We start from the raw sequence: 21,383 nt of genomic DNA, 5'->3' as shown, positions 1-21,383 counted from the left end.
CATCAATATGTTTTTCAGCTCGTGCAAGCTCTTCCTCTCCCCTGGGAGGAAGGGACTCCTGACAGCACCAGCTAGATCAGACCCAAACAGCAGATCATTGTGAGAAAGAATAGCTTGTTGTAAACTACTATAAAAATTAAAATTATTTTCAGTAAATGGTCTCCAAAGTTCAATTGGTTCATATCTAGTAACAACATACTGTAGTTTCATAATTAATTGTTCCTGGCAAGGTCAAAGGAAACTATGTTGCCTAAAACTAGAATTTCATTTGGCATTACTGGGATTTTTCTATAGCCAGGGTAAGCAAAATCTGATTTTGAAAATGTCCAGGCCAGACCATTACAGCGGTTCTCTCTGTCATATTAAGGGTGGGCACTTCTCCAGTTTCTTTTTCGGGTACCTGGGGCCCTCAGGCAACATCTCAGAGCACCTGCAAACAGGCTCTGGACTGGCTTATTGACAAATACTTATCCCAGCACCTGGGATACCGGGACCTACATCTGTTCTGTGGGATGAGTGCAGGTTAAGAGCAAAGGGAAAAGCATTCCAGACAGAGGGAACAGCCTTGATGGTGGCCAGGCTGACCATGGGGAGGTGTGCAGGGACCACATCCTGAGGGCTTTGGAAGATTTCAATTTTTATCCTCAGTGCAAAAGAGAGCCAAGGAAGGGTTCCAAAGAGAGGAATGACATGAATCTACTTACATAATAAGCCTTTCACACCAGCACCTGTGTAGAGAATAAAGAGGAGAGGGATGGGGGAAGGATCTGAGGCTCTTGTAATTGTCCAGACAAGAGATGATGGTGGCCAAGAGGAGGCGGTGGCCATGAGGGTGGAGAGAGATGGATAGATTCAAAATATATTTTGGAGGCAGAATTGACAGGACTTGCCAAGGAATAGATCCTTGATCTATAGAAGTCCAGCCTCTGTCCACAGCTCAGGTTAGACACAGGATGTTCATGGGGGGTTATTATTATTATTATTATTATTTTTACAGATTGTGTGTGTGTGTGTGTGTGTCCCCGCACCTCGCAGCTTGTGGGATCTTAGTTCCCCGACCAGGGACTGAACCCCCGCCCTCAGCAGTGAAAGCACCAATTCCTAACCACTGGACTGCCAGGGTATTCCCGTGGGGGGGTATTTTTAAGGGGTGCGAACACAGTCCACCCACCCAGGTCTCTGGGCACAGATGGGTTCAGTTGTGGGAACATGCTGGACTCAGAGAGGTCTCCCGCACCCCAAAACGAGGGTCTTCACTGAGCCCATATTGCTGAGAAATGCTTCAAGAAGCCGTATCAGTCCCCTCCCGCAATTATTTTAGAAACATTGTCAGGGACATTGCTGTCACCTTGCGCAGTGACCTCCCTGATGAGACTCACAAGAGAAACGTCTTCTAGTGTTAGAGGCTACCCTTTCTCCAAGGCACTGGTGTTCCTGGTCCTCTCTGAAAAAAGTCATTAACGGGGCTCTCCTTTTCTGTCGCCTGGAAGCTCGGAGCCAAAATCCACGCCCACCAGGCAACCACACGGGCCCGTCTTTGCTTCAGACTGGGGCACCTTCTCCTCCCGCAAAACATCACCCCACTTCCCTGCCAGGTTTCGATTCAATTCATGGTCTTATCTTTCCTGGTCTAAAGTTTCTTCTTATTTCCGTTTCACCATTCGCTGTGGAAAGCTAAGCCTCGTAGATGGAGGCGAGCACGACGCTGCTCTCTCCGGCTCTGCTGTCGCCCACGGCGACCACGTGTTGGCCGCAGCCGGAGGAGCCGTAGCCGTCTCCGCCGAGCCACCACCTCACCCCCGCTCCGCCCCCCGTGCCCAGAGGCCCTCCCTCACCTCCTCTCCATCGCCTCGATGGTCTCCACCAGGGGCACGTTGCGGGTCTCAGCCAGGAAGCAGACGGCCAGCCCAGCCAGGATCGTGGTGGCCCCGAAACCCACGGGTGGCAGGGCGGCGCTGAACTCCCCGAGCGTGGTGACCAGGGGCTCCGCCAGGCCCCCGAGAAGGGAGTTGACCGAGGCGAAGCCTATCCCCATCTGCCTGTTGGAGGAGAGTGGCCGGGTCCGCGACCCTGGCCTGGACCCCCAGAGGGCTGGGCGTGCCGGGTCCTGGGTGTCAGGGCAGAGCAGGACGGAGAGAGGGTCCTGCTTCAGCAAGCCCAGCAGGCGTCAGCTTGGAGCGAGGGCCTCGCAGTTTGGGGCAGGCGCCCACCTGATCTCCGTGGGGTACCGCTCTCCCGTGGACAGGTACACGTAGATGAAGGAGCTGGCCGTGTGCAGGGTCCGCATATCTGGGGGAGGGGGAGCTGCCGGGGGAGCCCAGAGTCCCCAAAGCGGGCAAGGAGGGGGTTAGGGATGGGGGTGGGGGGGACTCAGGAGGGGGCAGGGTGGGGGAAGGAGGCAGAGGGTGAGGCTCAGAGCCTGAAGAGGGAGGAGGAAGGCCGAGCCATGGGTGGGGTTGGAGCGCAGATCCTGGAGGGGGAGGATCGGGATTTCCACCACCTGCGACCCAGAAGTGCCCACGCTGACCTTCTCTGACCTCTGCCTCCTTCCTCCTTTATCTCCATCTGTCACCCATCCTGCTGGGGAGGCAGGACAAGCCGTAGAGTTAGGCCTGGGTTCAAGTCCAAGCTCTGACCCAGCTGGGTGACCTCGGTCACTGTGACTTTTAACCTCTCTGAGCCTCTCCGTCCTCATCTGTAAAATGAGGAAAATACCTGTACCTGCTTCAGGGGCTTGTCATAAGGTTGACATGATGTTGTGAGTGCTCAGTGTCACTGAAAGTTTGCCGTTACCATCATTATTTACCTGCTCATTATGTGGTTGGTTATAAACAGCGAAACTCCAATGCACAAGCCCAACGTCAGGGCAATGGTCAAAGAAATTATGACACGTCCTTTGGATTTGGGGGCAACTCCGGCTGCACACTGGAATCGGGAGGGGAGAATTTATAAAACACCCACACCCTGGGCCCTGCCCCATTTCCATTACATCAAAGCCTCTTGGGGACGAACTCCAGTTTGGGTATTTTTTTAAAGGTCCGCAGGAGAGTCTAAGGTGCAGCTAGGGATGAAAAACACCAATCAGGTGAAGTACTAAATAGTATAAAAAATTAGGGTCATGAAACATTTGCACTAACATGGAAAAGCAGATTTATATTACAACATATAGTGAAAAAGGATACCTGTGTATGTGTACACATATATATGTATGCACATACGTAATCCTATTTATACTGTGTGTGTATATAATATCTCAATTGTGTCAAGTACAAAATCTATAAAGAGGGAATAAGACTGGAAGGAAATATGTCAAAATACCAATAGTAATAATCTATCCATTTTACAGGGGAGGAACTGAAGCACAGAGAAATCAGACAACCTGCCCAAGGCTGTGGTAGCAGAACTGGGTCACAGCTGGGCCTTCAGCTTAGCACGTGCTCAGGGCTCTGATAGGCAACCCTGGCTTCTGGCTGTAAGACTGGACAATGTTTTAAATACTGAGATTTGGGTCCCTCTCTTTGAGACTAATTGCGTTGGCCTGGAGCCCATAGGCGTCGGGAGTTTTCAAAGGTCTCCAGGTGGTGATTACAGACAGCTTTGCAAACCACAGTTCCAGGGCCAGCTGGCTGAGGTTCAGACCCTCGAGAAGCCACCTGGCCAGGTTCCAGGTGGACACACCAGCCAGCCCTCTGCCTCTCCAGCTGTTCTTATGTATCCTAATCTCCCTGACGGGACAGTAAGTGCTCTGAGGGCGAAGACTCATGTCCTTTATAGATTCTCCACTGTGATACTAAGTCCTATGTGCTTAATACAAACTCTACTAGTCAACAGTCACTTTCTTTCCAGATCCAGAAGGCTATCCCTCAGCCTTGTTCCCTTGTTGTGTCTCTTGCCCACCAGACCCCACACCCCAGGGGCTCCCAGGCGGTGATGGCAGAAGCGGATGGCTCACCTTCTGGCACAAATGAGTTTGCGATCACCATGGGCCTGGCCAGGATGAGGAAGGAGGCCACGGTGTCCCGGGGGCCCACGTAAGTCATGGTGGTGGTGGCCACCAGCATAGCCGGAATGTCTATGACCCCGAACAGGACCTGCACCAGGTATACGCTGAACCCAAGCTTCTGCAGGTCCATGGCCAGGCCATAGTAAGCCAGGGAGTTGGAGAACCTGGGAGAGGCGGCAGGACGGTCCTGCTTCACCCCAGGGCTCACTGCTCTGGACCCGGGGAGGGCACCCAAGGATGAATGACACAGGACTCCCGTCTCAGGGAGGTAAAATCCCCTGACTTTGCAGGACACCCCCTCCTGGTCGCCTAAGTCTCTGACTTTGGCCTTGGAACCCAGGGCCCTCCGTCCCCATCCGTTTCCAATCGCCCTGAGTCCTGTCCGTGGGCTCTGCAGCGTGTGTTTTCCATTGTCAGCACCACTCCAGCCCCTCCTCCTCCAGCCTTCGGTGGCTGATCTGGGCATCACATCAAGAGCTGGAGGGAGAGGAACTTCCCTGGCGGTCCAGTGGTTAAGACACTGCACTTGTACTGTAGGGGGCAGGGGTTCGATCCCTGGTCAGGGAACTAAGATTCCACATGCCACGCGACCAAAAAATAGGGGAAAAAAAAGAGTTGGAGGGAGGGAATTCCCTGGCAGTCCAGTGGTTAAGACTCAGCACTTTTACTGCTGTGGCCTGGGTTCAATCCCTGGTCAGGGGACCCGGTGTTTTCAGTCAAACTGACTGCACAGCCCTGGAGTTCCCGCACTTGGGCTTCTCCACAGAAATTTACAAGGTCCCTGAGGCAGTGTCTCAAAGGGATATTTGTACATCCGTGTTCATAGCCGCATCATTCACAATAGCCAAAAGGTGGAAGCAACCCAGGTGTCCATCGACAAATGAATGGATCAACAGCACGTGGTCTATACATGCAATTACTCAGCCCGAAAAAGGAAGAAATCCTGACCGTGCCACAACACGGAGGGACCTGGAGGGCGTCACACTAGGTGAGATGAGCCAGTCACAGAAGGACGAGCGCTGTGTGACTCCACTTATGGGAGGTCCCTTGACTAGTCAAGTTAATAGACACAGGACCTAGAAAGCTGGTTGCCAGAGGCCGGTGGGGAGAAGGGGGTTGGGCAGATATTGTTTAATGGGTACAGAGTTCCAGCTTTGCAAGATGAGAAGAGTTCTGCTGATGGTTGCACAACAATGTTGTAGGTACTTCACACTGCTGAACTGCACAGTTACAAATGGTTAAGATGCTAAAGTTTCTGTTATGTGTATTTGACCACACTTTATACAAGAGAAACAAAAGAAAACAAAAAAATGTCCCAGAGGAAGCGGCTTGGGATAGGCCCTCACGGACCCCCCCCACCCTGGGCCCCAGGTCTTGCTTCTCTGCAGGACATGCTGGCACAGACCCAGGAACCTAGAGGGAGGAGGAGTGGAAAAATAGAATGCGGCAGTGGGCTCTCTCCTAGCAGGGCCCAGCATCTGCCCCCAAACCACTTACTGAGAAACTCCTGCCATCCCTCCCAGCCATCCCCAGCTGTGTGAGTCAGTGGAGATGGAGAAAAAGAGAAGAGACTTCTAGAAAAGGTGACAGTAATTCTTGTTGGCCCTAGGCAGGCCGGGGGGCGTCAAGGGAGAATGCAGGTCTGATTTCACCACTCCAGCTCCTCCCAGGTGGACATGAGAAGCAAGGCCCCCAATATTATGCTGAACAAGCTCAGGTAAAACATCTCATGGCCCTTAACACCGCAGGGGAGGCAGTGTAATGTGGGCTTCCTTTGGTCTGGAGTTGTTAAGCTTGAGAGTAGATAACCTGACCTTGGAGGGACCAGTTCTGCTTCACTGATCTCCTGACCCCACCTGGACATCATGGTCATTGCATGGATTGCATTCTCGCCCACCCTTGTCCTCCACTGGCCATTCCCCTCTGGATGGTTCCTCTTGTCTCAGCTTCCCTGACACGGCTCCTTCACCTCTCTCCTCCCCACTCTGTCTGGTGTTGCTCTGTCTTCTTCCCCCTTCTTTCTTCTCTCAAGTGTAGATGCCCCTGCCTTCCTTACCTTCACGAGTTCCTTTGTTCTTTAATTTGCTCCTGCACGCTGCCATGTAAACGTTCTACTATGTTCTGGGCACACAGTCCTATCGGGGCTTCCAGTCCGGTGTGGAGACCAGCATTTGGGGAAAGGAAATCCATCACTGAAGAAACTTTGTCATGTCACTGAAAATACAATAAAGTTATCCATAATGTTTCCCTGCCTTGACGTCTCCTGAATGAACACTGACTCCCTTCCTTTTAAAGCCTCCCAAGGGACTTCCCTGGTGGTGCAGTGGTTAAAATCTGCGCTCCCAATGCAGAGGGCCTGGGTTCGATCCCTGGTCAGGGAACTAGATCCCACATGCATGCCACAACTTAGAGTTCGCATGCCACAGCTGAGGAGCCCGCGTGCCTCAACTAAGCCCTGGCACAACCAAATAAATAAATATTAAAAAAAAAAAAAGAATGTACCTCTTAAAAAAAACACAACCTCCCGAGCCTCTGGTCTTCCTCTGCAACAATTTGGTGACCTGGACTCCTAGGGCAGCAGAGAAGGGCTAAGATGAGGAGGAGGCGCTCACACAGGAAGGTCCTGGACTCTCACTTTCTGTCCCCTCCTCCTCTCCCCTCCTCTGCCAAGGGCCCACAGCAAAGCCACATCCCTGCCTCTTCACATGTCAGAAAGGCTTCTGTTATTTCAGGCAGGGATCATGGATGGAGCCTGTCTGTCTAGCAGCTTATCATCTCTCTCCACCTCAAAACAAAAAAGCTTCCTTTTTCCTGTGTGCCTTATTTTCATCTCTAGGTGAGACTGACTTTCCAAAGGTCAGGAAGAGAAAGCCCCAGTCCTACTTGGTTATGGTAAACCAGTATAGTCCCCGATAATCCAAATGATATTTTTCTCCTCGTGGCCCCTGGGACCACCATGTCCTGCATCACTGAAGATAAAACCTAGAAAAATCCTGTCCCAGCCACATGGAGCTGTGATATCGGCAGGAAGATGAGGCTCTGAAAACAAAGACAAAATTCTCACTTGCCTCCTAGCGCTCTTATCACTTAGGAAATTACAAGAGTTCTAAGGACTCTGTGCCAGGAACCAGGGACAGAAACCAATATATATATACTTTCTATTATCTCATACCATGTAAGGTGAAAACATAGTCACAGGCCCCTACCCTAGGATTAGGACAGGGGTCAATACTACTCGTTGACTGAATATCTACATCTATATTTTCACATAGTATAAATATACATTTATAAGAATATATGTATATACATATATGTATTCATATACATATATACATATATATTTACAGAATTACATATTTCCATATATATGTATACAGAACATATATACACATATATACTCTGGAATTATATATATAAACATTTATATTTGAGATACAGTGTTTGTTGGATATTGTTTTTATTATTTTGGAATAAATTTATATTCATAGAAAAGTTGAAAAGTTAGATTAGGACATCTTTGGGGGATCATAATCCTGCCTGCCACAAGTAGTATATTCATATAGTAGAATGCTATACAACAAGAAGAAGAAACTAAATTATATACTACAAGATGGATGCATCTCAAAAACAAAATATTGAATGAGAGAAACTAGTTACAAAAGAGTACACACTGTGATTAAATTTATATAAAGTTCAAAAAACATAAGCTAAAGTTGTCTATGGCATTAGAATAGTGATTACCTTAGGGGAAGGTAGTGACTAGAAGGGGACACTGGGGTGTTCCTGGGGGCTAATCATGTCCTGCTTCTTGATCTGTGTGCTGGTTAACAGGTGTATACAGTTCGTGAAATTCTGTCAAGCTGAACGTCGGGCATTTCTTTTTTTAAAATTTTATTTATTTATTTAATTTTTGGCTGCAACGGGTCTTCGTTGCTGCGTGTGGGCTTTCTCTGGTTGCGGAGAACGGGGGCTACTCTTCGTTGCGGTGCGCGGGCTTCTCATTGCGGTGGCTTCTCTTGTTGTGGAGCACAGGCTCTAGGCATGCAGGCTTCGGTAGTTGTGGCACGTGGGCTCCGTAGTTGTGGCTCGCGGGCTCAGTAGTTGTGGCTCGAGAGCTCTTGAGCGCAGGCTCAGTGGTTGTGGCACGCGGGCTCAGTAGTTGGGTAGAAATTAACACAACATTGTAAATAAACTATACTTCAATAAAATAATTTTTTTGAAAAAATGGGTACTGTTTTAAGCCACTAAGTTATGGTAATTTGTTACAATAGCAACATGAGACTAACACAGTATGTGAAAAATAAAGTGACCATTGAAAGGGTTGAGGGACACCCAGTCAAAAACTACCTGGTTTCCATTCATATCCTTTGCTCAATAACATGTTTGCTCATCTGGGAGTTAGGGTGGGGAATGTAAGGCGTGGACTTCGAGGAAGTGAGCGCCCCAAACTGAAAGGCTTCCCAGAGAGCCTGGACCATGACCAGCCAGGAATGTCATCCAGGCAATATCAGCATTGGAGAGGAGAACGGACCAGACATTCTCTAAGATTCCTTTCCATCTTACAGTTCTGTGGCTCCCAAGATTTTAAAATTCATTCATTCGCTCATTCATTCATTGGTTCACTCATTCATCAAATATTTATTTCAAAGCTACTGTGCAATGTGAATTGATTCATGTAACATTGTAAAGATATTTACAGATAAGATATTAACCCATTTTTGTAAGAAAATGTGTGCATGTCTTGTATGTACAAAGGTCTGGAAGGATACAAACTCATGCTTGACAAGGTTTGCTGTTGGGAGGTGGGAGGGAGAGTAGAGTGGAAGAAACTTTTACTTTTTCTTTTTTTTTTGGCCACATGGCTTGCGGGATCTTAGCTCCCCAACCAGGGATCGAATTCGGGCAGTGAAAGCACCAAGTCCTAACCACTGGACTATCAGGGAATTGCCCCAGGAAGATTTACTTTTACACAGTGATAACAGGTGACACATCTGGAATTTACCAACTGTCAGGCACTGCTCTGCCTGCTTTATACACGCTAACTCTTCTCATTTTCATGACAGCCCTATGTGGTAGGTACTATTATGATACCCATGTTACAGATGGGGAAACTGAGGCACATAGAGGTTAAGTAACTTGTCCAAGATCACACAGCCAGTAATTAGCAGCGCTGAGATTCAAACCCAAGCAATCGTGTTCCACAGTCCTGTCTCTTAACCAATACACTACACTGCCTATATGTTTCTGAATCGCTTGAAAAAAAAATTTTTCTTTTTGGCGGCACCGTGTGGCGTGCAGGATCTTAGTTCCCTGGCCAGGGATTGAACCCATGCCCCCTGCAGTGGGAGCTCGGGGACCGCCAGGGAAGTCCTGAAAAAAAATTCTTTTATAATGAATATATTTTTGTAATTTAAGAAAAAAGCCAGTAAAGAAAAAAAGAGTTAATGGAAGGCATTTACAATAGGAGTTGGTTATACAGTTTGTGAAAGTCGACCACTTCCTAACATTTCCTCTTCCTCCCAAGGGCCCTTGAACTCTAGGAATCCCTGCCCCCACCCGACCCCAGACACACATGTGGGAGGTGGGGGAACACGATTTTCTGGGCATTGTTGGTAAGTCCCGGTGGGTGAGAACACGAGGTGCCCAGGGACGGACCCCACAGGTGAATCTCCCCAGTTGCTGGCCAAGACCCCCATCTCAGTGACCCGGTCACTATGCTGCTGAAATGCGCCCTAGCTTACTCTTTCCAGAAGGAGCCAAGAGGGGATTTCAACCCTGGAATTCAGCGTGCGTGATCTCTTTCTTCCCAGCAGGAAGGGCACAGTGAAGAAGGAGCTCTCTGGAAGCTGTCCCTTCCCTGGACTTGCGTTCTGAGGAGCTCTCCGTCTGCCCAGGGCCAGAACTGCCCCGCAGGTGACACTGTTGGGGCAGAGCCCTCTGGACGTTCGGTGCGGAGGACAATCTCACATTCCCAGCGCACAGGGGACACAGCCCCAAACTCAAGTCAGAGAACAGACTCTTTACCCAAGAGCTTTCCCAGGGGCAGGCGTGGGCTTACATGTTTTAGCTTTAATCCTCACAAGGACCTTAGGGGCAGGTGCATAAGTAGGAAACTGAGGCCAAGAGGCTGGTTGACTTGCTCCAGGTCACCTGGGACACCTGGTCTACCCGAGCCCAGCTGGTGACCACTGAAGACAGTGCTGGGTCTGCTGCAGAGAGCAGACAGCCTGCGTTTCTCACTTCATAAATATCAACCCTATTATTTAAATGTCTGGGACGTCCTGTCAAGCGAAATTAAAACGGTTGTCTTTTAGGAATTCCTGGCGGTCCAGTGGTTAGGACTCGGTGCTTTCACTTCCGTGGCCCAGGTTCAGTCCCTGGTTGGCTAACTAAGATCCCACAAGCCACGTCGCACGGCCAAAAAAAAAAAAAAAAGTTGTTTTTTTTTAATCAGCCTCTTTATGACTTGCCAGTTTCCAGTCTGTGCCAATGGGTATGGGTTGCTTTTGTATTTTTATCCATTTCCCATCTTTGCGCTATTAGGAATTCCTTCCTGCTCACATGGAAAACTCTATTACCATCTTAAAACGCTGTCTCCTGAGTGAAGCCCTCAGCAGCCCCAACCAGGGGGACAGCTATGGGGACACTTGCCGTACCTCATGGAATTACTGTTTCCCTCTCTGTCCTATCCTGGACCCTTGAGTGTTTTTCCAGAGTGGGACACTTCCCAGAATCCCCTGGAGAGCACCAAGGGCATGTCAGGATGCGACAAGGTGCATTTCAGAAATGTTGCCTGGGTGAGACCCATTCCCAGATGTGGGGTCCCTAGGTCAGCAGGGATGTCTCATGCATGGCCACGTCTCAGCACCCAGCAGGGGGCCAGAGGACCCTGGCTGCTCAGAAGACACTGGAGAAAACGTGTGAAACAGAACTGAATTCACAAGCCCCCTCTGCTCATTGCATGAAGCACACTTACGAGTTTGTCAGTGGGGACACTGGCGTGTCCTTGCTGTGGGTCAAAGTCCTGGGTGCGAGCCCATCGCCTACCAGACCACCATGAGACAGCGCGTGACCTTACGGATGGCCAGGGTTGGGAAGAGGTCCAAGACCGAGTCGGAGGGGGGAACAGCTGTAAACTCACTCTGGATGTAGGAACTCACCACCTGGGCAAAGGAAAGTCTGGTCAGCGGAAGAGCGGGATCTGGGATCCTATTTCCTAATGGAAGGCATTTACAATAGGAGTTGGTTATACAGTTTGTGAAAGTCGACCACTTCCTAACATTTCCTCTTCCTCCCAAGGGCCCTTGAACTCTAGGAATCCCTGCCCCCACCCGACCCCAGACACACATGTGGGAGGTGGGGGAACACGATTTTCTGGGCATTGTTGGTAAGTCCCGGTGGGTGAGAACACGAGGTGCCCAGGGACGGACCCCACAGGTGAATCTCCCCAGTTGCTGGCCAAGACCCCCATCTCAGTGACCCGGTCACTATGCTGCTGAAATGCGCCCTAGCTTACTCTTTCCAGAAGGAGCCAAGAGGGGATTTCAACCCTGGAATTCAGCGTGCGTGATCTCTTTCTTCCCAGCAGGAAGGGCACAGTGAAGAAGGAGCTCTCTGGAAGCTGTCCCTTCCCTGGACTTGCGTTCTGAGGAGCTCTCCGTCTGCCCAGGGCCAGAACTGCCCCGCAGGTGACACTGTTGGGGCAGAGCCCTCTGGACGTTCGGTGCGGAGGACAATCTCACATTCCCAGCGCACAGGGGACACAGCCCCAAACTCAAGTCAGAGAACAGACTCTTTACCCAAGAGCTTTCCCAGGGGCAGGCGTGGGCTTACATGTTTTAGCTTTAATCCTCACAAGGACCTTAGGGGCAGGTGCATAAGTAGGAAACTGAGGCCAAGAGGCTGGTTGACTTGCTCCAGGTCACCTGGGACACCTGGTCTACCCGAGCCCAGCTGGTGACCACTGAAGACAGTGCTGGGTCTGCTGCAGAGAGCAGACAGCCTGCGTTTCTCACTTCATAAATATCAACCCTATTATTTAAATGTCTGGGACGTCCTGTCAAGCGAAATTAAAACGGTTGTCTTTTAGGAATTCCTGGCGGTCCAGTGGTTAGGACTCGGTGCTTTCACTTCCGTGGCCCAGGTTCAGTCCCTGGTTGGCTAACTAAGATCCCACAAGCCACGTCGCACGGCCAAAAAAAAAAAAAAAAGTTGTTTTTTTTTAATCAGCCTCTTTATGACTTGCCAGTTTCCAGTCTGTGCCAATGGGTATGGGTTGCTTTTGTATTTTTATCCATTTCCCATCTTTGCGCTATTAGGAATTCCTTCCTGCTCACATGGAAAACTCTATTACCATCTTAAAACGCTGTCTCCTGAGTGAAGCCCTCAGCAGCCCCAACCAGGGGGACAGCTATGGGGACACTTGCCGTACCTCATGGAATTACTGTTTCCCTCTCTGTCCTATCCTGGACCCTTGAGTGTTTTTCCAGAGTGGGACACTTCCCAGAATCCCCTGGAGAGCACCAAGGGCATGTCAGGATGCGACAAGGTGCATTTCAGAAATGTTGCCTGGGTGAGACCCATTCCCAGATGTGGGGTCCCTAGGTCAGCAGGGATGTCTCATGCATGGCCACGTCTCAGCACCCAGCAGGGGGCCAGAGGACCCTGGCTGCTCAGAAGACACTGGAGAAAACGTGTGAAACAGAACTGAATTCACAAGCCCCCTCTGCTCATTGCATGAAGCACACTTACGAGTTTGTCAGTGGGGACACTGGCGTGTCCTTGCTGTGGGTGCGAGCCCATCGCCTACCAGACCACCATGAGACAGCGCGTGACCTTACGGATGGCCAGGGTTGGGAAGAGGTCCAAGACCGAGTCGGAGGGGGGAACAGCTGTAAACTCACTCTGGATGTAGGAACTCACCACCTGGGCAAAGGAAAGTCTGGTCAGCGGAAGAGCGGGATCTGGGATCCTATTTCCCTGCTGGGTATCCCTCCATCTGTGGAGAAGAGGGTCAAGGTCAGGAGCCCTGGCAGGATGGTTGACCACAGTCTCCTCCCCACCCTGGGACTGATGGTCTTCAACAGGCTGTTTCCAGGGCTTTGAGATGAAGCAGAGGCTCCAACATGAGTCTCAAGGCTCCTGGGCTGCCCGCTGCTTAGGCTGAAATAACCAGTGGGACCCTCAGGCCTATCGACTCGCAGACAGCCTCAGCCAGTGGTTAAGGGCAGGGTTCCCAGTCGTTCTGCCACTTTCTGCTGTGTGTTCTTAGGCAGATTACCTAAGTTATTTTTTCCCTGTCTGTCCCCTTCTGGACCCACAGTGTCAGGTAACTTGATAACCCAAATTTCAGTTTCCTCATTGGCAAAAGTGAGGCATTAAATGAGATTGTGTATGTAAAGCCCTCAGCATGGTGCCTAGCGAGCAGCTCAATAAATGTACTTATTGGGATTTCACTGGTGGTCCAGTGGTTAAGAATCCACCTCCTAATGCAGGGGATACGGGTTTGATTCCTGGTCGGGGAACTAAGATCCCACATGCCATGGGGTATGGCCAAAACATTTTTACAAAAATAATAAATGTACTTATTTATAATACATGGTAACTCACTCTTATCATAAATGGTATGTAAACTCATATAGTAAATGGTACTTTTATTATTGATTCTTTGATAATTTCATCTTATGATTTTCATTTTATTTTATTAAAATTTTGGCTGAATGTGAATGGGTTATTTCCCCATTGCACGGATGGATAGACTAATAACAAAGTGGTTAAATTATTTACCCCAGATCACACAGCCATTCAGTGGTTAAACATCTTCGCTGCACCGGAGCTCTTCCCGCTCTGTTTATTCCCAGCCTGTTCACCTGGATGGTGGGTGAGTCCTGGGAAGCCACCAAATCCTAGCACATCTGGAGGCCGCAAAACTGAAAACCATTCCTACCCTAACTTGCACCCGTCCCGCCTACCTCCTTGGTCAGCCTTTCCCCTTCCTCCTTTCTCCCGTTCATTGCAGCCACCTTCCGCAGGTTCTGCAGAGCTAGTTGGGATTTGCCATGAAGGAGGAGCCATCGGAATGACTCAGGCAGTCACCTGGGACCAAGAGAACGGTGGAGAGTGACCCAGGGCTGAGTGGGGTTCGTGCCATTCCCCAAACCCAAGTGCACCCTCGTACACCTTTCAGACCCTAGGAAAGGGGAAACACCTGCTGTTGGCAGAATCAGGAAGACGGGGGCGGGAGGGGGGGGCGGGGGACACGCGGCTTCCCTTTTTTTGTAGCACATCGTTCAGAGAATCTCCGAAGGGTACTTAGAGACGACAAGGGACTTCAGATTTCTACAGATCTGGTTTTGAACTTGGTTCTGACCCCAGTATGTGACTTTGTTTTTGTTTTGTTTTGTTTGTTTTACTTTTTCTTTTTTTTTTTTTTTTCGGTACGCGGGCCTCTCCCTGTTGTGGCCTCTCCCGCCGCGGAGCACAGGCTCTGGACGCGCAGGCTCAGCGGCCATGGCTCTCGGGCCCAGCCGCTCCGCGGCACGTGGGATCCTCCCAGACCAGGGCACGAACCCGTGTCCCCTGCATCGGCAGGCGGACTCGCAACCACTGCGCCACCAGGGAAGCCCTACTTTTTCTTTTTTTAAAAAAATTTTTATTGGCGTATAGTTGATTTACAATGTCGTGCTACTTTCTGCTGTACAGCAAAGTGAATCAGTCATACGTATACATGTACCGGTTCTTTTTTAGATTCTTTTCCCATATAGGTCATTACAGAGTATTGAGTAGAGTTCCCTGTGCTATACAGTAGGTCCTTATTAGTTATCTATTTTATGCATAGTAGTGTATACATGTCAATCCCAATCTCCCCCAGTATGTGGCTTAGAATAAGTCAGGGGTCCACCCTGAGCTGTGCCTCAGCTCCCCTCCTATAAAATGCCCCGGGGCTGTTGTGAGGCACAAAGGAGTTGATGAAGGCAAAGCACTTGGTATGTTCTGGGGCCCCGTAGTAATGTAAGGGATTCTGCTGGAGCCTCCCCACAGCCGTGCGTAGCACTCGTCAGCCCGTGTCCCCCGTGAGCACACCCTCTTTCATGTCCCCACCACGTCCAGCAAATCCCAGTCACTGAGCACCCCAAGCCTCCCATAAGGACAGGTGAGGGCCTGGCCACACAGGTGCACCCTCCCTCACCCCTCTCTGCTCAGGACGTACTAAGCGTAGAGGGAAAAGATGAGGAAAGGAACAGAGACAGCAAACTGCAGCCACCGCCAGGGGTGGATCAGGTATGCCATCCTGGCCAGGATGAGCTGACCCAAGGTGAAGGAGTACCCCAGCAAGACCCCCGCCGCCGTCCGGCCCCAGCTGGGCATCCACTCCACGACTGCGGAGAAAACCACGACAGGCTCCGTGGGGCTCCTCACTCACGTGGTTGTTTAATTCATCCCCCTGCCCTTTATAATGACTCTGTGGCCGCTGGAAATCCTTCCAGAGATCCACAGAACACAGGCAAAGACGCCCCAACCTCAATCCTCAGGTAAATGCCAGGTGGACTAAATGTAAACAATAAAACCACAACGATATTAGAAGAAATCATGGTAGATTTTTTTTCAACCTTAGAGTCAGGAAAAGCTTTTCAAAGAATGCAACAAAACCCGAAGCAATAAAAGGAAAGACCAACAAACTTCATAAAAATAAGACGTGTCTGCATTAAAAACAAAAACAAAAACAAAAAAACACCATAAGCAAAGTCATAACATCAGCAAAAAAAGACACAGAGAAAAAATTACACCTCAAATAACAGTCGAATGGTGAATTTCCCTAATTTTGGAAGAATTCTTACAAATCAATAGGAAAACAACCAACCAGCCAAAAGAAAAATGGACTAAGGATGTGAACAGTTGGTAGAAAAGGGAATATAATGGCTCTTAATTACATGATTGTTTGCAAATAGCAAAACTTGGAAACAGCCTAAGTGTCCACCCACGGGGGACTGGTTAGATAAAGCATGGCGCACTCTTATAAGGCAACCAAAATAAACTGAGGAGGCCGCTTCTTTCCAGTGAACAGCCAGCTCGTGCGTCCAGCCCATCGGCAAATCCTGCTGCTTCTACCTGCAGAACTGAGCCAGAGTCTGAGCCCTTCCCGCCTCCTCCCGTGCCGCCTCCCGGCCCACTCCAGCCTCGCCTCTCACCGGGTGACTGGAGGAGCCTCGGGACCGGCCTTCCTGCTCCTGTCCTTGAGCCGCATGGCAGCCGGAGGGATCCCGGCAAATGCCAAGTGAGACCAGGTCAGGCCTCTCCTCCGCTCGGAACCCTGCAGAGGCTCCCGTCCCACTCAGGGTCAAGGTCAATGTCCTTAATGACCACCAGGCCTAAGGGTCTGTCCCCATCGCCCTGAGCTGTCACGCACCAGCTCTGCTCCAGCCACAGGGACCTCCTTGCTCTCGAGCCCACTAGACACATCCCCCCTCAGGGCCTCTGCCTGGAATATTGGCCCACCCGCCTCCCTCCCCACCGCTCCGTGGCCACAGGTCCCCCTCCCTCACCTCCCTCGAGCTTAGCTCAGAGTGACCCCTTCCTAACAAGGCAGGTCCCTGAGCCAACAAAACTGCTGATTCTCCCCTCCCCCCACCGCTCTCATTCCCTTGCTGGGCTTTAGTTTTCCTCTGTCGCCCTTATCACCTTCTAACACACTACACAACTCGCTTATTTGTGTTGTTTATCTGTCTTCCTGCAGGAGAACACGGACTCCACGGAGCATGCTCTGCTCGTTCACTGCTGCACCTCCCACACCTAGTTGCGTGTGTGTGTGTGCGCTGTGGTTAGGAGTGTGTGTGTGTGTGTAGGGGTATGTGTATATGGGGGTGTGTGTTGTGGCTAGGAGTGTATATGTGTATGTAGGGGTGTGTGTGCTGTGGTTAGGAGTGTGTGTGTGTGTAGGGTGTGTGTATGTGTGTGTGTGTATATGGGGGTGTGCATTGTGGTTAGGACTGTGTGCGTGTGTAGGGGGTGTGTATGTGTGTGTGTAGGGTGTGTGTGTGTGTGTGTGTGTGTTATAGAGGTGATTCTAGCAGGAGATGGACCTTGGACCACGGCTCCTGCCTTCAGATTTCATGAGCCGTGGCTGGACATCCACCCGGAAGAATGAGGTGGGTGAGCTGGGATTTGCTGAGATCCCATCGTGAGCTCAGTGCCCTCTGCTGTCCTGACACGGGGCAGGGGGTGTCCAGTGTGCTGGCCTGCTCTGTCCTGGTTCTCTGGCCCCAAGATTCCCTGCTACCCTGGGATGCAAGACCCATCCCGTCTTTGTCAGCAGAGTGAGAGCGCTCAGGTCCTCCCTGAGGCCTGGTGGTGTCCTCAGGAGCAAACCATGTAATTAGAGGGACACGGAGGCGGTGGCTGGCCTGTGTCCAGGGTGGGCTTCCTCTGTCCACGGCGCTCTGTGCCAGAGCCACCCGGGAGCTGCCTGGAACCAGCCTGGAGTGAGCACTGACCCTGTTGTTTTGGGGGTGGGGACATTCCCACCTGGCACCCAGGAGGCCAGGCCTCCACATGGCACCAAAGGGAAACCCCGCCCCTTTCGGAGCCACAACTTCTCAGGGCTCCTGCCGCCTCGAAGACCCCTGTGGGACCTCGCTTCCGTGGCCCACACTGAGCCCACACCGAGCCTGGCGCACAGGAGGTCCTTTGTAAGTGCTTATTGCTGACTAACTCACACAGGAAGTGAACCCAGGCCTCTCAGCTTGCAGACGGGCAACTGGCAACCCAGGGCCCACGGCTCGCTGCTGGCAGGGCCACTGCTGAGAGCCCAGGTGTCCCGAGAACCCTGGTGGGAGGTTGTGAGTTGAGGTCACCGGATGAGAATCCCAACGCAGACATCCAACGATGGGGCTGCCACGCCCTCCCCCCGCGAGCCCCCTCCCCTCCAGGCCCCTCCTTGTCTGGACTCACCCAGCGAGAGGGAGTTTAAGATGAACGATGCCAGAGCAGTGGTTAAGAATCCGTCTGCCAATGCAGGGGACAGGGGTTCGAGCCCTGGTCTGGGAAGATCCCACATGCCGTGGAGCAGCTAAGCCCGTGCGCCACAACTACTGAGCCTGCGCTCTAGAGCCCGCGAGCCACAACTACTGAAGCCCGTGCACCTAGAGCCCGTGCTCCGCAACAAGAGAAGCTACTGCAAGGAGAAGCCCTCGCACCGCAGCGAAGAGTAGCCCCCGCTCGCCTCAACTAGAGAAAGCCCACGCGCAGCAAAAAAGACCTAACGCGGCCAAAAAAAAAGATGATGCCAGAGAAGGTCATGCCCATCAGGAAACGGAAGAAGCAGTAGGCGCCGAAGGAGCAGAAGTCCGCTGTGGCTGCACCCGAAACTGCCAGCTGCAGGTTCGACCAGACCAGGGGGACCTTGTGGCCCAGCCTGAGCCCGGCCATGGGTGCAGGGTTAGGGTTCCTAGGAGGCAGCAGCATCCCCCATGCAGGTTGTGGAGGGAGGGTTAAGAAGAAGCTACTCCCTCACCACATCTGAAAGCCACTTGTCTGTAATAGATGAGCTCTCGCTGGGACCCAAGCACTGGCAGGACCAGGGAGGGAGAAGCCTGGTGTGGAAGGAAAGTGGGGCTGAAGAGACCTATTCCCTCCTTCGTTCTTTCACGCAAGGAATATTTCTGGCTCCCTACCAAACCCCTGCTCCCCCAGGGTTGGGGAAAGACAGAGATTCTGCAAAGGCCCAGAGGCAGGTGCAGTGGGTTATGAGAGGGTCCCCTGAACAACTCTCTGGCGGGAGGGAGCCCTCAAACCAGAACTCATGGGGGGGCAAACCCTTGGCAGGGCCCAGGCTGGTGGGAGCATGACCCCAGAGTCCAGTCTTTTGGGTCAGACTGAATGAGCACGTTCAGTTTTCATTTTTTTGTGACCAGCGCACAAAACCCCAAGTTAACCCTCCTCTATCTCATTCTTGAATTTCTCTCCAAAAGAAAACTGCAGTTAAGAAGAACCTTCATTCACATCTACGTGGCACGTGCGTACCACGCCCGGGGGCGCCCCACTCACTCTGTGGGTGAGAACTTTAAAGGTCTCTCCTAAATGGTGAAGACCACTTTGACTCAAGTCTAAAATTGCTGAGGAAGAGAGGGTGATCCCCTTGACACCCTCGTGAATGTCTCTGGAGGGGGATGCAGGCTTGCTCCTAGCCTGACCAGCGCTGCTCTCCAGATCGGCAGCCCCGCAGGGAACCTTGCAGGAGCTGCTTCCCTCCATCCGTCAGCCAGGAGGAAGCAATCCTCCGGGGACCACGGCTCATCCTCCCGGGTCTGGAGTCACCTGGAGACAGGGAGGGGAGATGCAGGAACAGCTAGGTACACGGACACACTCTCACTGGCTAGCTCATGACAGATTTGTGCTTGCTTACAAAGACCAGTGTTTCTAATAAACAGTATCATAAACTTGACTTTTGTCAAACAGACTGGACTAGTCATTTTGGGGAGGCCAGGGTGGGGCGGGGCTTGTTACACCACAGAGGGGTCCAAGGCCAGGGTAGTGGGGTCTCGGCACTCCCCCATTTATAAGAACGGGAAAGAGGAAGGAAGAGGCAAGGAGCCGACTCCATCAGAACCATGGTGTGTGCTGCATTTCCGGGCATCTCTCTATCCTCAGGGGCCCTTTTGGTCAGTTGTGGCTCATCTGCACAGTGGGCTGCAGCCCGGATGCAGGGAGGACAGGAGAGCTTTTTCTGAAGGATACGCAGAGGCCACGAATGAGGTCAAAGCCAGATACAAAACCATGCATGGGTGTGTCAGCGTTTGTATAGAAAAGGGGGATGGAGCACATGTACATGTTCACCTGGATTGTATAAAATCATTAAAAAATCTCTGTAAGATACAGGGAAACCAGGCTGCCCCGTAGAAATTACTGGAGTGTGGGGCAAAGGGGAGAACGCTTCCTTGCAGACCCGCTTGTACCTTCAGGAATTGTGAACCTTGTGAATGTACTGTATGTATTATCTATTTTAAAATACACAAAAACTTTAATAAAGAAAAAGTTAATGAAGAGGTGCGGGAGGCTGGGACCCTCGTCCCCAAAGGCTCACCTGTCTGCAAGGCTGCCAAACACTGCGGCACCCACCAGCACCCCGGCCATGTAGACGGACTGAGCCAGGTCTCGGGGGGCGTGGGCCTCACACACCAGATCCCTCTGCGGGGAAGGGAGGGACGCTGCAGCCTCGGCCTCGGGCAGCAGCCCCCCGGCCCCCCCGGCCCCGCCACCGACCTCCATCACGATGGTGGACGGGAAAACACTGAGGCTGTAGACCAAGTCGTCCTTGTGGCCCTTGGTGGCCGCCCCGTGGACGGAGGTGTCGGGGCCCAGGAGGGCCCACTGAGGCTGCGTGAAGTGCCGGCATGGCTCGGGGGGCCCCAAGCATGCCCAGGGGTGCGGTGGCCCTCAGCCAGGCCCCCGAGCCATTGACAGCGGCTGCAGTGTGGTTGGCGGGCCTTTGGCAGTAGTGGCGGGGCGGGGCGGCCGTGAGGTTCGGTTGTGGCAGGCCAGCAGGCTGCAGGACGGCAGCAGCAGGGCCGCGTAGACCAGCTGGAAGCCACCCATGCCACCCAGGGCGTCCAGCGGGTCTGTGAAGGCCATGGCCACGGGCCTGACCCGAGGCCCAGCCTCGGAGCCTCATGTAAAGGGGCTGGGACGGGGCCCTGGGAGGTGGAGGGACAGGCCAGGGTTAGGACCTCAGATGCCCCGTGTCCTGCAGCTCACAGGAGGCCTCGGGGGTCCCCAGGTCTGCAGGGCTCCCCCTCCTGCCAGGCCCTTTCTCCTCATTTCTCCCAGCCTCTCACCTCCGAGTTAGAAAAGCGAGGGGTCCTAGAGGGCCGCCTCACATCCTGCTGCCCAGATCTAAAGGCTCAGCCCCCTGCCCATGGCCCTCGCAGGGGGGACCCCAGCAGGAAATGTGGCACCATCATCACCCTCCCCTTTTCTCTGGAGGCCACTGTGAGGCATCTCCAAGAGCCCAATTCCAGGGGACTTCCCTGGCAGCCTAGAGGTTGAGACTCTGCGCTTCCAGACTCTGCGGGGGACGCGGGTTCGATCCTTGGTCGGGGAACTAGGATCCCACAAGCCGAGTGATGCGGCCAAAAAAAGCACGCAATTCCAGCCTCAGCACGTGGGACCCAGTCCTGTCCCTGGGCTCCCTTGACGCCAGAGCCTTAAATGCTTGGAGGTCACATAAGGGGGTGCCAGTGATTATAGCTGCTTGCCCCTCCCCCACTTCCCTGGAAGTCAGAGGTTGCATAGGAGACACTTGGAAAAAAGTCCTTGAAAAATGCTCCAATAGGGCAACCAAGAGGAAGCCCTGTTCTCCCTGCCCCCATCCCAGGTACCATCAGGC

General features: G+C 52.1%; 1 protein-coding gene across 1 annotated transcript; it reads right to left on the bottom strand.

Moving 5' to 3' along the window:
- Positions 1-1,831: 1,831 nt before the first annotated feature.
- Positions 1,832-20,629, bottom strand: SLC22A20 (solute carrier family 22 member 20). The gene is given in 12 exon segments (XM_007117419.2): positions 1,832-2,039; positions 2,211-2,289; positions 3,953-4,167; positions 12,813-12,928; positions 13,975-14,098; positions 15,213-15,381; positions 17,951-17,974; positions 18,283-18,413; positions 20,082-20,185; positions 20,261-20,401; positions 20,403-20,524; positions 20,527-20,629. Coding segments are annotated over 12 exon segments (1,536 nt in total).
- Positions 20,630-21,383: the final 754 nt, after the last annotated feature.

Source organism: Physeter macrocephalus, chromosome 16 (assembly GCF_002837175.3).
Source record: "Physeter macrocephalus isolate SW-GA chromosome 16, ASM283717v5, whole genome shotgun sequence".
NCBI lineage: Eukaryota > Metazoa > Chordata > Mammalia > Artiodactyla > Physeteridae > Physeter > Physeter macrocephalus.
The sequence above is the reverse complement of the archived record's forward strand: the minus strand, read 5'-3'. Positions and strand labels throughout refer to the sequence as shown.